The 14,498-nt window shown below is 39.7% G+C and overlaps 1 protein-coding gene across 2 annotated transcripts; it reads right to left on the bottom strand.

Annotated features, from left to right (window-relative positions):
• Nucleotides 1-1,927: 1,927 nt before the first annotated feature.
• Nucleotides 1,928-13,754, bottom strand: LOC122826991 (protein NLRC3-like). Of its 2 annotated transcripts, XM_044109437.1 has the most exons (8): nucleotides 13,739-13,754; nucleotides 11,545-11,738; nucleotides 9,623-9,742; nucleotides 8,599-8,750; nucleotides 5,602-7,375; nucleotides 3,956-4,141; nucleotides 2,801-2,974; nucleotides 1,928-2,583 (listed from the first exon to the last, which is right to left on the bottom strand). In XM_044109437.1, the coding sequence occupies exons 2-8, from the start codon at nucleotides 11,670-11,672 to the stop codon at nucleotides 2,424-2,426; spliced, it is 2,694 nt and encodes an 897-aa protein (XP_043965372.1). In that variant the 5' UTR covers nucleotides 11,673-11,738; nucleotides 13,739-13,754; the 3' UTR covers nucleotides 1,928-2,423. The 2 variants fall into 2 exon arrangements, with proteins under 2 accessions (XP_043965372.1, XP_043965371.1); XM_044109436.1 differs by lacking the exons at nucleotides 1,928-2,583; nucleotides 2,801-2,974; nucleotides 3,956-4,141; nucleotides 13,739-13,754 and adding an exon at nucleotides 11,832-11,917 and having other exon boundaries at nucleotides 5,598-7,375.
• Nucleotides 13,755-14,498: the final 744 nt, after the last annotated feature.

A 14,498-nucleotide genomic window follows, 5' to 3' on the forward strand; every position in this document is an offset into this window, starting at 1 on the left:
AAGTAATTATTCAGACATTATACTACACACACGCAGCCACACACAACCATCTATATGTCTTAATATCTATTTAAAAATATAGCAACTATTTAGAGAAAATTATAAAGTTTAACAATTTTATGTTTCATTAGTTCTTACTGCCCTCTCGTGGAGAAATATTGTAGCTGCAGAAACTTTTCATATTAAATGTTCAACCAGATGATTTGTTTATCTTTATTTGTTCTAATTTTCACTTTTATCAAGTAAAAAAATATCCGCTAACATTAATGTTGTAAAATCAGAGTCACTAAAGGATTCATAAGTGAATATATAACTAAACTTCAATAAAAATCCTCCCAAAAGGATGAACTGTGTGTAATTTTGAGATTGAACATCTGGAAATATAAACCTTAAAATATAAATAACACTAAAAAAACCCCACCTGTGTTAAGAGCCAATCAGCTGAGATCAGAGCATTTGTGGAGCTGCTTCTAGTTCACACTGACAAAGAAAACATTGAAGTGAACCCAGGAGAAGAATCTGCCTTCATTTATCTCACTGGGAACCAGTTAGCCCATTGGTCTGAAGCCGGAAACCAGTTATCTACAGCTCTACAGACATCTATAATTTAGAATAGCGAGTTTATGTCCTCTGGTGGCCAAAAGTGGTAACTACAACTGCGAAAAGCTGAAAAATTATAAATACGCTTCCTGTAAGATCTTTCAAAATAAAAAACAATAAGAAGTATGATAGTGCAGTTAAAGTTTGAACCAGTTTATTCAAACAAATAAATCAAGCAACCAATTAATCGAGTTTTGATTGAAAAAATGGTTCTCATCTGTTTTTTAAAAACATCTTCAGTCTGAATGCTTTTACTAATTTACGCTGTGAAACTTAATGTGAAAACTTAAAACGAAAAAAAGCAAAATGGCAAGGAGGATTAAAATTAAGGTTCACTTTTTATATGTGTACACAGTCAAAAACAAAGAAAAAACAACTATTTTAAAAAAACTTTATTTGATCATTAAACATCCAGCAATCCACATTACATTAGAAGAATTATGAAAATCAATCATGACCCAATCACCACATTATCCCAGTGATTCTCTGAGGTTTGAATAAATCAGTAAAATCACAGTAAAAAGCCTGATGTGACACATCGAGTCCTAAAGTTCTCTAGAAAACTCAAAACATGAAATATGGAGTTAAAAAAGTAAAAACCAAAACAAACTGAGAATCAATGATGATGCAAAACTTAATTTTTTATATTTAAGAATGACTATAAAAAGATTGAAATAAATCAGTAAAATCTCATAATAAATGATCCTTTATAAAATCTGTTTTTTTAAATTTCAGATAAAATGATGGATGTTCCTGAAAACTGCTCTAAGATCAGTTTCTGTGGGACATCCAGTTCTAAACTGGTTCAACTGGTTTCTGTGATGGAAGCTGAAGTTTCTCTGCAGTTTCCAGTAAAGCATCTTTTTCTCTGAGGAGCTTTGAGGAACATTTTCATGTCAACAGAAGGAAGAAGCAGCAGAGAAAAGAGAGTTGAAGTTTCTTTCATGGCTTCAAAGCTGAACTGGAAATGATTCCCATGTTTCCATTCTCAGACCAGTTCTGGTTCCAGGATGAAAATGAACCAGAGAGAAAAAAGATCAACTTTCCAGTTGAATCCAGTTCAGATCAAAACTCCATGAAGCCTCTAAATGGAGCCCAGTTTGAATTGGATCTTTATTGATCCAAAGAGACAAACAATATCAGACACTAAATGACAGACAAGAGAAAATAAACAGGAGGGAAATCTTGGAGGTCAGAGGTCATCATCATGATCCAGTCAGAGTCTCTTTAGACTCAAACTGCTGCAGCTTCAACCTCTGAGGATCAGCAGGACACAGAGATCATTCTCTACTGTAACCTAAATGTCTGCCACCTGCAGAGAGAAGAAGGAAGGAGAGATCAGATCAGTGAGTGTTTCTCTCTCCAGCAGCAGTCAGTGACGCAGCACATCCAGTGGATGGTTTCCAGGCTGCAGTCAGACTGATCTCAGAGCTGTGACCAAGATGAACCTGATCAGTTGTTTCCTGTTGAACTGAGAGAACAATCAGATCTGAGATCAGATCTGCTGCTGCCACAGTTTGATGAATGAGGACCACTGACTGTCTCTAGACATGTTGGACGGCTGGACGCTGGAGTCCAGCTGGACTTCCTGGAGACATGGACACAGCAACAACACTCATCTTCACACCCACACAAACACAGGAACACAGCAAGCTGCTGCTCCTCTGATTGGCTGATTGCTGTCTCTGTGTCCAATCAGGAAGCCTGAACCATTCTCCTCCCACTGAGAAGCTGCAGCTTTACTGGGAACACTGGATCTTTGCTTTGATGCTAACTGGGTTTAGTTCAATATGCTGACAGGAGATGGACTCATAAACATTTACTTACTTTACATTCTTTACAAGATCCTTCAGCTGCTGAACATTTGACTCCTTCAGGTCGTTATTCGCCAGGTCCAGTTCTGTCAGATGATGGGTCGGGTTGGACTTCAGAGTTGAGGCCAAATAATCACAGCTGATCTTTGACAGCCTGCATCTGAACAATCTGAATAAAGAATAAAAGATGAGCTCAAGTCAACAGGATGCAGGTTAACCAGTCCAACAGAACCAGTTAAAGATTTTCATGAATATTAATGCCAACAAGCTGCTGCTTCGATAAAGACCTGCTGACCTCAGAACCAGAACCTGGAAATAAACTTTGATTTATAATCAATTATAAATAATTAATCACAGAAATATCAATAATTATATTATTAAAATACCCCAATCTCTCCAGTCTGCAGCCTTCAGTCTGTAGAAAACCACAGAGATCCTTCAGTCCAGAATCTCCCACATTGGTTCTGATCAGCTTCAGTTCTGTCAGATGGGTCGGGTTGGACTTCAGAGCTGAGAACAGAGAAGTCCAGCTGGTCTCTGACAAACTGCAGTCCATCAATCTGAATAAAGAATAAAAGATGAGCTGAACCAACAGGATGCAGGTTAAAACTGAAATATGAACAAATAAATAATAAAAATGTAGAAAATTTATTTCCCTGAATGTAAAAGAAACACGATGAACTGATTCTAACATCTGATCCAGTCAAACTGGTTTAAAGAGTCCAAGCCAGCAGAACCAGAACATTTGATCATGATCAGTTTGAATATTTCAGTCGGGCCTTCAGTGGTTCTGGACTGGAATTAAAACGGACTTTCAGAACCAAACTGTGACATCACAGCATGAGGAAGGGTAGATTGGGCTTTAATGAGCAGCTGGCCAAGTTAAGGAGGCAGGTGAGGTCAGAGGTCATACTGCTCAATAATTATAATATGGAGTAACAGTGAAATATTTACTGCCAGGCATCTCGGAAAGTCAAACATGTATTTTATAGAGATTCATCAGACAGAGAAAAAGATTTAAAGCTTTTATTAGATAAAAGATGCTGAATGTAGTGAAAAATTATTTGGAAATCAGAAACTAACTTCAGCTTTGTGTCTCTTTGCATAATATCCTCATTTGGGACAAATTTAGACCGTACAAAACGTTATAAATCATCCTCCATGTCTCTATTAGCCGGCTGCTCTGTACCATCATTTATCTACAGAGATTTTTAATGTTGCCAGTTTTTGTTAATCTATTAATTATGTTTTATTGCTAGTTTTATTTTAACTGCAGCTCATTGCTAAGTATAACAGATGTAAACAAGATTATTTCAATCCGTATAATTTTAAGTTTATACGGATAAACTTAAAATTCTCCGTATAAACTTAAATATCCAGGGTGACCCCGCCTCTCTCCCAGAACGTAGCTGGAGAGGAACCAGCAACCCTCCTGACCCCATTAGGGACGAGGTTGAACAGAAAATGGATGGATGGATGGATGGATGGATATATAGATAGATAGATAGATAGATAGATAGATATAAATAGAGAAAACAAACCTCAGCTCCTTCACTTTACTGATTGAACTCTCCAGGATCTCAAGCAGAGGATTCAGATCAGAGTCTCCAAAGGTTTTTCCTGTCAGTTTGATCTGATTTATTTCCAGTTCAGTCAGATGTGGGTCGGACTTCAGCGCTGAGGCCAAAACTTCACATTCAGCCTTTCGGAGCGCACAACCACCAAGTCTGTGATTAGAGAAGAAATAAAATCAGTTCTAATTAAATGAATCTGGATCATAAACAGACTAAAATATGATAACAGTGATGTCATCATCTGATCAACATCTGGTCAATTTACTGAGCGCAGTAAATTGACCAGATGGTCAGGAATGAATCAAACGGCTCTGCTAAATGAGGCCTGATGCTTCCAGCTGAGCTGTAATGTCCACTCTCTCTAGAGAGGAAGAGGAGCAGGATGAAGGTTGGCTGAGGAGGTGGAAGTGGTGAGGATGATGAAGGAATAAAGAAGATCAACACTGGGAGAATGACGATGAGTGAGGAGAAAAGATGAGTAGAGATGAGGTGAGGATGGATGGATGTAGAGGGAGGAACCAGATAAATCATCAACATACTGCGGAGAATAAAAATACTGATTTGTGATTGGACACAATTTTTGACCAATCACTGGCAGAAATGTATTGTGTCTATATTTCCAGACTGTTTTATGTAACAGATCTGATGGATCAAAACATTATTTCCTCCTGGTTTGACAGGGGGCAGAACAGGGTGAAGATTCCCGAGTTCTGGATGGATCCAACAGAGGACTGTTGATCTCAGAGGAACCAGGGACAAACTAGTTGGAAGGGGGACCATCTCTCTGCAGTCCATTGTCTCAGAGGAACAAAGGTTTGGAGCTGAAGTCCAAAACCCCTGGAGGAGACGGAGCGTTTGGGTCCAGCAGCATTTTCATAGTAAAGCAGTGAAAGTTCTGGGATGTCTAAAGAGTTGAAGCTCATGTCTCTCCAGGTCTTCATGGAGGACAGCTAACAGCTTCAACAAAGGCTGCAGATGAAGAGTTGATGAGGAAAATGGTTCCAGCTCTGGAAGCTCAGAGTTCTCAGAGCTTTGGGAGGATCTGACAGAAACCAGAACTTTTTCTGGACCAGACAACAATCACCACATTTTGGTCTCATTTACAAACTCAGAGGAAACTAGTGGGAGGAGGAAAGGTTGGTTCACAAAGTTTCTAACTGGTTTCCATGGCAACAACAACAATTCTGGGGTGTATTGTAATGTTTTCACCAAAACTAAACAGTGATTTTATAAAAACAAACATCTAAAAGGTGAATTATGGGGCAGCGACCCAATGAGTGGAGATGAGTTGAAGACTAAAATGTGTCTCTGGCTGATTGGATTTTTCAGAGAAAACATATTTTTTTAGAGATCTCCAGGTTTTCTGTTAATTTCAATCTGAAAACTGATAAGCAGTGGAATATTTTTAACATGATCAAAATGTCTAAAAAACCAAAAGTTGCAGGACTGCTGTCCTAGATGAGCTGAATGTTTAGATGTTTGAATGATTAAAAGAAGATGTAGGAAGAAGTTGAAGGCCAAAAATTCCTCCAGAAACAATTTGAAGAAGAAGAAGAAACAGGAGGACAATATCGCTGAATCAGCATTCACACAATGAAAACATCTGGACTCACCGAGCCTTTCTGCAGTTCCTCACAGCTGGAACCAGTCTCCATCGTCCTGATTCTGATGTGTTGTACTTCTCAAGGTCCAACTCATCCAGAACCTCTGACATCTGCAGCATGGAGGCCAGAGCTGAACAGTCAGTCACTAAGAGTTTCTTCCCTGAATCCAGCAGCCGTTGGATCTCCTGATAAAATGAGAGATCGTTCATCTCCACCAGACAGTAGAAGATGTTGATGCTTCTGTCAGGAGAGATTTTTTTAGTGTTCATCTCCTTCAGGTTGGTGATGATTCTCTGGATGGTTTCTGGACTTTTCTCTCTCTGACCCAGCAGATCTTCTAAGAGGTTCTGGTTGGACTCCACAGTGAGACCATGAAGAAAGCGGACAAACAGGTCCAGTTGGCCAATTTTACTGCTGAGGGATTTCTTCATGACTTTCTCCATGAAGTCCTCCAGAGATGTTTCATTGCATTCTTCTTCCAGGAACTTCCTGATCACCTCTGAGTTCCTGGTGGTGAAGCAGTGGAGCATGTAGACTGCAGCCAGAAAGTCCTGGATGGTCAGATGAACAAAGCAGTAGACTGGTTTCTGGAAGATCACACTCTCTCTTTTGAAGATCTCTGTACAAAGTCCTGAGTACACTGAGGCCTCTGTGACATCCAGGCCACACTGCTCCAGGTCTTCTTGGTAGAACATGATGTTTCCTTTCTCCAGATGTTCAAATGCCAGCCTCCCCAGTTTCAGAAGAACTTCTCCGTCAGCCTCCATCAGCTCCTGTGGACTTGTCTCATGTCCTCCGTCGTACTTGTTCTTCTTCCTCTTTGTCTGGACCAGCAGGAAGTGTGAGTACATGTCAGTCATGGTCTTGGGCAGCTCTCCTCTCTGCTCTGAGGTCAACATGTTCTCCAGAACTGTAGCAGTGATCCAGCAGAAGACTGGGATTCCACACATGATGTGGAGGCTCCTGGAGATCTTTATGTGGGAGATGATTCTGCTGGACAACTCTTCATCACTGAATTTCTTCCTGAAGTACTCCTCCTTCTGGGAGTCAGTGAATCCTCGTACTTCTGTTGCCCTGGTAACAAATGAAGGAGGGATCTGATTGGCTGCTGCAGGTCTGGAAGTGATCCAGATGAGAGCTGAGGGAAGCAGGTTCCCCTTGATGAGGTTTGTCAGCAGAACATTGACTGATGACATCTGTGTGACGTCAGAAACCAGCAGACTGTTGTTGAAGTCCAGTGAAAGTCTGCTTTCATCCAAGCCATCAAAGATGAAGAGAAGTTTGCAGACAGCCAGCTGCTCTGCTGGGAGCTTCTGGAGTGTTGGATGGAAAACATGGAGCAGCGTGAGAAGACTGTGCTGCTCATCTCTGATCAAGTTCAGTTCCCTGAACGAAAACAGAACCACCATACTGACATCTTGGTTCTCCAAGCCCTCTGCCCAGTCCAGAGTGAACTTCTGCACTGAGAAGGTTTTTCCAACACCAGCAACACCGGTGGTCAGAACCACTCTGATGGCTCCATGTTGATCAGGTAAGGCTCTAAAGATGTCGTGGCACCTGATTGCAGAAACATGGAGGTTCTGGAACTTGGAAGTTCTCTCCAGCTGCTTCACCTCATGCTGGGTGTTAACCTCGTCACTCTGTCCCTCTGTGATGTAGAGATCAGTGTAGATCCTGTTGAGGAGGGTTCTACTTCCTGTTTCATCACTTCCCTCAGTCACACATTCACATCTACTCCTCAGACTGATCTTATATTCCTCTAGAACCTCCTGCAGACCAACATCTGTGGAAACATAGAAGACAACTGTAGTAAAAAACAATATTAAGTGATAAAGCTGGAACAAAACTATCAGGATAATTGAAAGCAAGAGTTTTTAGTAAAATCAACTCTTCTGCATAATTTCATCATTGTCTTTATAGAAACAGAAAAATCCTTTTCAGCAAAGTCAGAATAACCACATTGGCAGCTGGGAAATTTGCTGACATATAACTCTTGCCGGGCTGCACAGTGGTGCAGTTGGTAGAGCTGTTGCTTTGCAGCAAGAAGGTCCTGGGTTCGATTCCCGGCCCGGGGTCTTTCTGCATGGAGTTTGCATGTTCTCCCTGTGCATGGTGGGTTCTCTCCGGGTTCTCCGGCTTCCTCCCACAGTCCAAAAACATGACTGTCAGGTTAACTGGTCTCTCTAAATTCTCCCTAGGTGTGTGTGTGTGTGCATGGTTGTTTGTCTTGTATGTCTTTGTGTTGCCCTGCGACAGACTGGTGACCTGTCCAGGTGACCCCGCCTCTCGCCCGGGACGCAGCTGGAGAGGAACCAGCAACCCTCCTGACCCCATTTGGGAAGAAGGGTGTTCAGATAATGGATGGATGGATAACTCTTGCCACCTCTCTTTTTTTATTTTATTATACACTTTATTTCTGTTATGCTAAACGTAACATTAACATCAACCAATACCCGATTACTGCTCTCCTTAGCCATCCTTTCTGTTATTTCATTCCCATTAATTTCATAATGTGCTGAAATCCAAATAAAATTATCTGTAGAAATCATCAAATTGATTCTATGAAGTGTTTGCTTTATTTAGAGCTGATGACATGTTATGCTGCAACATGACCCTTCAGATTAAGTCTTCACTTCTAATTTTAAATACAAAAACAATAAAAAGTCAAATTTCTACATTTACAAACCAAAATGAAATAACACGAAATACAACATTGTTAACTATTAATATTTTTTTCAATGTCTTTAATAACTGTATTGAAATATTGTCTATTTATCACTTGTAATTTAATTCTTGTGGCCATTTTTTTGAACAGGCTCAAATTAAATGAGGACTTTATGAAGACATACGTTCCAGTTACACCAGCTGGAAAAAGACAGATTAAGCTAAAACAACTGACCACAAAAAGACTTTTAAACCTTAAATTTCCAAATCTCATCTATAGACATGGATCTGGTTCCACTGAGACGATAGACTGAAGTTCTGATTGGAGATGTTCAGTCTCACCTGGAGCACAGCTGCTCTGATTGGCTGTCAGCAGTCCAGATCTTGTTCTGGGTTGGTTCCCACACTGGGGGCAGCTGGTAAAGACTGGATCCATCAGAACATTCTGAGACAAAGCACAGCAGGACGGATGCTCGTCCTCACCAAAGCTGCTCCTGTGAAGACATTTCTTCATCACTGAAATAGTTCACTAGCAACAGGCTGAAGCTGAAGAAGTTCATGAATGTCCACCACAAACAACATTTGGTACCAATGATGATAACAGATATGATACAATTGTGTTTGTCCATCTGAATCAGTTCTGGGACAATAATCATTATTCTGTCTGAGCCAGAGTAGAAAACTGATCCATCAGAGGATTTACTGCACTCCAAGCAGGTCATGATGATCACAGTGTGTTCAGTGATTTTGTGATAACCAATAATTTTCTGATACGTTGATCAGCTCTGATGAATCTAAAGCATTTCTTGGTAAATCAGTTTTCTTTGTTCCAGTTTATGGTTGATGTGGATCAAACTGATATTTATTTAGTGGATTCATCCTGATAGTCGGTCTGGGACATAATTATGTTTTCTGAGATTTAATATCTGAGCCTTTTAATAGATTGCTTCGCTTGTTATGAGGAAAATGTTAACGTTTAATCATACTTTAGTCTCCAGTCTGACCCTTAACCTTCTGTCTGATGTCAGTGAAATGAGTTCTGTGATTGGCTGAATGTGATGGTGGAACAGGAAGTGCCTGTGTTTCCATAAATGTCCCATCATCACCGTTATTGTTCCCACTCCCACAGACACCAGACCTCTGTGGAACCTGGAAGCTGCTGCAGCTTCAGAAACACAAAGGAAAATATTTACTTTTCCTCCTCAGTTGGTTCTGATCTCTGAAAGCCCAGTTTAGTTCACAATTAAACTAAAATATTTTAAATGATCTTTTTTGCCTTCCTGCATCAGTTTTTAATCAGAATCAAAGTTAAACCCTGATTGATCTCTGCAGAGTCACATCCACCAGATAGAAACTGGTTTCTTACTCTGGTTCTGATGGTCCAGGTTCAGTACTGAACTCTGGAGGTTTTCGTTTGGAGACATCACTCCTCATGGAGGGACTGATGGATCCTGGAGGTTCTGCTCCCCCTCTGTGGTTCTGCCCTCTGAAACACAAACATGTTGTTATTCAGATCATCAATCAGTGAGAAACTCTGAGATAAAAACCAGAGAAGAAGCTCTGAACACAAACTGCTGCAGAAAAGCAGAAGGTTTGAAGCTCCAACAGATCCGTCTGTTGGGTCAAACTCCACATTTTCTCCAGAACTGGTTCTACTGGTCTGGGTCACATGGGTCAAAGCAGAACCTGAAGGACAACAGGCTCTTGCCCCAGTTTGATGGAGCTGATCAGATCATATTTCTAGGAATTAATCCACAAAGTTCTTCTATAGCATCTATTAATAGAACTACAAAGCCCAGAATGCAATGCATAGCGTCACATTGCTGCCATCTAGTGGTAGAAGGTGGAGAGCAAAGGATCAGGGGCCTCAAGTATAAACTGTGCATTCGCACAAAAAATGTACGGCGCCATATTTTATGCATAAATCATATATAAATTAACTTTACGTTGCAAACTTTTATTGTGAACAATATCAAACTACAAAGTGTCAAAACTCACCAAAATACACCGAAATCTGACTCCATACAGTTATTTAGACCAAGAAGCATCAAACCTGATGTTCCTTTTATGATTTTAATATTTTATTGTTTAAATTTAAATGATGAAACTGAACCGCATTTATCCTCAGACAATAACCTAACACACACACAAAATCAAAAAATTAAAAAATATGAAAACCTCACTTGAATATAAATAGTACTTGTCCTCAGTTTTTGTCTCATACAGATGTAAAGCATTGGTCTGTGGGGGGAAACACATGAAATCCATCTAAGCAAGGTGTAATTTCATCCTCACTAAAAAAATTAAACAGGATTGGATCAGGAAATTAACTCCAAACATGTTAGAATATTTTAAGGTGATCAAGGTATGTAGACAATCACAGGTACATAAGTAGCTGCGCAAAGGTGAGCAGCGTAATTATGGAGCGCTTTGTCTCTGTGGAGAACATCGCCAATGGAAAGATTCAGAGGGAGCAACTGATCAGAGATCATATTGATCTCCTGGAAAATGTTGATGATGGTTTATTAGCGTTTAGATTTCCCAGACTGATCATCCTGGATCTCTGAGCAAAATCTAAAGAAGGAGCCGTGTGTTAAAATATGTAATTATTATTGTTATAAATACCTACACTGGTACAAACAAGAACGCTGCCATGGTTACGGCTTCATGAGGTGGCAGACTTCTGGGTATTTATACCAATTTCCATATATATTTATGGATGTCAGCAGCTTTGCTCTATTTTCTGTATATATAGTTATATATAAAGGAAAGGTGCCCAAACAAATCTGTTTTATACATCCAGATTTTATTGTCCGCCACACTTTTCTAAATTTATCCATACTCCAAGTTTTAGTGTGAAAACTGCAAACTCTTTTATGAATGAGGCCCTGAACCCAAGAACCGACCAGGAAACAGAACCTGAGAACCAGGAGACCAGCCCAGTCCTCCACAGCCGCTTTGACCTTTGACCTTTCTGTTTGGAGCTGCTGAGGCTCAGTGGGCGTGGCCAGGTCATCAGCCTACCTGGATCAACTGGACCCAGTGTTCCCAGTATATAATCTGATTCGTTGCTCCTCACATTGTTGGTTGTTTTCATCGTTGATTCATTCAGACTTTCATTCAAACTCTAATTATTTACTGACCAACATCTTCCATGATTATTTAGGTTTAAGTTAATTTAAAATAAAACTTGTTACTTTTTATTCAAACACTGAGATCAACCAGTTAATATCATTTATGTTTTATCTCTATAGAGTCACATGGATCCGTTAGAAACTGGTTTCTTACTTTATATCTGAGGGTCCAGGTTCAGTACTGAACTCTGGAGGTTTTCGTTTGGAGACATCACTCCTCATGGACGGACTGATGGATCCTGCAGGTTCTGCTCTGTCCTTTTTCAGAACCAGATCTTCCATCTTCTGGACGTCTTGAGAGAGAAACCAGAACCAGTGAGTCCCAGTGATCCAGTTCCAGTAACTGTCCTGTGAAGCAGAAAGCTGGTTCCCATCATAGATTCAGAGGATCAGAGGAACCTGATTCCAGCAGAACCTCACAGATTTCTGAGAATTACACACTTCTTAAAGTCAGATGAGTTTTGTCTTAATAAATCTGGATTTTTGACATCAAACTTCTTGGTCCTTCAATCAGCAACAAAGAGCTTCTGACAAAAACAAAACAAGAAAACATGAACCAGCAGAAAACACCAAGTACTTCACTGGTTCCAGTCTGACTGAGGAACAGCTCTGAAGCACAAGGTTCAATCCTGGGGCCCCTTCTATCCTTAATAATGTCCTGATTGGTCAGTTTATAACAAAATAATCAGATTATATACCAAGACTAAATGACACATAGCTCTACATTATGATGTCACCAGGTGACTCTGAACCATCCAATCACTGAACGCACCCTTAGAATAGAAAAATATCTGGATTTACCAAAACCTTCTCCAGCTGAACACAAACTAAACTGAAGTTATGTTTGAACCTACAGAGGAAAGATCGAGAGTCGATGCACAGCTTCAGTTATTACAGCTGGAAACTAGAAATAACAAGTTTCTGACCTTCACAATCACATAAATCAGAACGCTGCTGCCATCTTGTGTTTCCAGTCAGTCTGGGAGGAACAGGGAGTGGTGACTGAACTGAGCTGCAGAATCAGTACCAACAGGTCGACCCAGATTCCAGCAGACAGAACAAACATTTACCTTCCTGCTCGTCTCTCAGCCTCTAAACATTTCTGCTATTTGTTGTTTTTCTGATCAACTTCCTCCAGAAGACGTTTGCTGTGAATCTGCAGCATAAAATGAACTGAATGAACCGATTCAACACCAACGACGTTCATGTTTGTTTTCCTCCTGCTTTGTTTGGTGGAATCAGAAAGTTTGATGGAAACACAATCCAACATGAGCAGATTTCATTAAAATCTGCTAAACTATAACGTGTTGATTATTGTTTACTGCCACAGTGTTCCTGAAGTATTGATTAATATACGAGTCCTCTAGAGATAATTCAACATTAACAGGAGCAACAAGAATCCTCCATGATGCTGGGGTCAGAAATCAGATAAATCTGTTTTTAAAAACCTAAAAACTATAAATCTGACCTCAAAACTCTAAAATATTAAATAAAGCTAAACAAAGTTTACTACTGGAAAACATTCAGTGAAAGAGAAGAAGAAACAATTTAAGAGGAAAATGAATCTAACAAACAATTATCTGGATCTGAAATGAAACAAATGTTTGTTAGAAAATGTGGAGCAGATTTATGGAAATGAAAGCCTGAAGTGAATTACATCAATTAAAATATCTAAAACTCATACATTTAAACAATATGCTCTCATAACATGTAAATATATTGTAGCAGAATAAATTATTTTTAGCCTCATTTACTGTATTTTACACAAATTATTTGTAAGAAAGGAAAGTTTTACTACAGTCTGCTCCTTCTGAGGAACTTTTTGTTATTTATTGATTCATATTATATTTTATTATATTATATTATATTATGTAGAGGTGGGTAATAACTACTTACAGTTACTCTGTTACTTGAGTTACTTTATTGAAAATAGTATTTCAGAAATATTTTTACGATGCTGTACTCTGTAATTTAATTTATTAGTATCTGATGTTGAAGTTATGCGACTCTGGAGAATAATTTCTGGTTGATTTTTCCACCTGTGTCCTTCATTTCATTTCATTTCATTTCATTTCATTTCAGACAAACTAGTATTTATTCAGAACCAGAGCCAGAATCTACAGTTTCATCCTGGAAAACAGTTTTTAATGATTCAGCTCAATTCTTCCTCTGAATCAGATGTGAGTCTCTGAGGTCAGGAGGAAGAGTTTGTTGGTTCTGATCAATAGGAAACCAGAACCCGACCAGAACTACAGCTTGGTTCTGAAGGAGAACCGGGCCGAGTTCTGGTTCTGGTTCCTCCGCAGAGAGAAAACCCAGAGAGGGAAAACAAGAAAGTGAAAACTCACCTGATCCAGACTCTGCTCTGCTGCTAAATGGAGTCTGAACAGGTCAGTCCTGATCCTGATCTTGATCCATCCCTGAGGCTCCGCCCACTTCCAGGTAACTTTAAGTATCTGGAAGCGCCTTAGGCTCCTCCCCCTTCCAGGTGACAATAAACACCTTTCCTTTGTATCCACAGTGAGTTGAGCTGTAAAACTTCAGGTCAGATTTGAACTTTCTCAGCTCAACTCAAACAGCTGAATCTCCTCCCCGGTCCAGTCGGGTTCTCCAGAGTCCTGCTGATGACCTCATTATTGGACTCAGGTGTGTTGAAGTAGAGACACATGTAAAGGTCTCAGGAGTCCGGCCCTCCAGGACCAGGAGCGCCCACGCCTGATTTACAACTACATACAGTATTTACACACATGTCCAACATTTTAGTGTTTCTAACAAAAACAGACCTGAAGGTCCAGAAAACAAACATTAAGTCCATATAGATGCACATATATATATATATTGGCTCATTAGAAATGCATTTAAATACATCCTGTGTATCATAGCTGATTCTGATTTGTTCTTCATGTTGTTAAAATGGGGGGAGTCAATAAAAACCAGAATACTGGCCTTCAATGGGTTAAAGTTTTCAGTTGGAAGTTAGTTGAGTCTGAACAGGAGAAGAAGATCAATTCCTCAAGAGAAGAAGGTTTTATCTTTGCAGCTGGAATTGGTGTTGGAATAATTGTTTGCAAAATGTTTTTCCAATTTAATAAGGAGGGAACTTGTAAC

The sequence above is a fragment of the Gambusia affinis genome, linkage group LG24 (genome assembly GCF_019740435.1).
Source record: "Gambusia affinis linkage group LG24, SWU_Gaff_1.0, whole genome shotgun sequence".
Lineage (NCBI taxonomy): Eukaryota > Metazoa > Chordata > Actinopteri > Cyprinodontiformes > Poeciliidae > Gambusia > Gambusia affinis.

Excerpts from the sequence above, each read along its gene's own strand:
- LOC122826991 (XM_044109437.1), bottom strand. The coding sequence starts at position 11,672 with ATGGAAGATCTGGTTCTGAAAAAGGACAGAGCAGAACCTGCAGGATCC. Across the intron at positions 9,743-11,544 it reads CCTGGACCCTCAGATATAAA|AGGGCAGAACCACAGAGGGG; the intron begins GTAAGAAACCAG and ends TTTGTGTTTCAG. Across the intron at positions 7,376-8,598 it reads TCAGAGCAGCTGTGCTCCAG|ATGTTGGTCTGCAGGAGGTT; the intron begins GTGAGACTGAAC and ends ATGTTTCCACAG.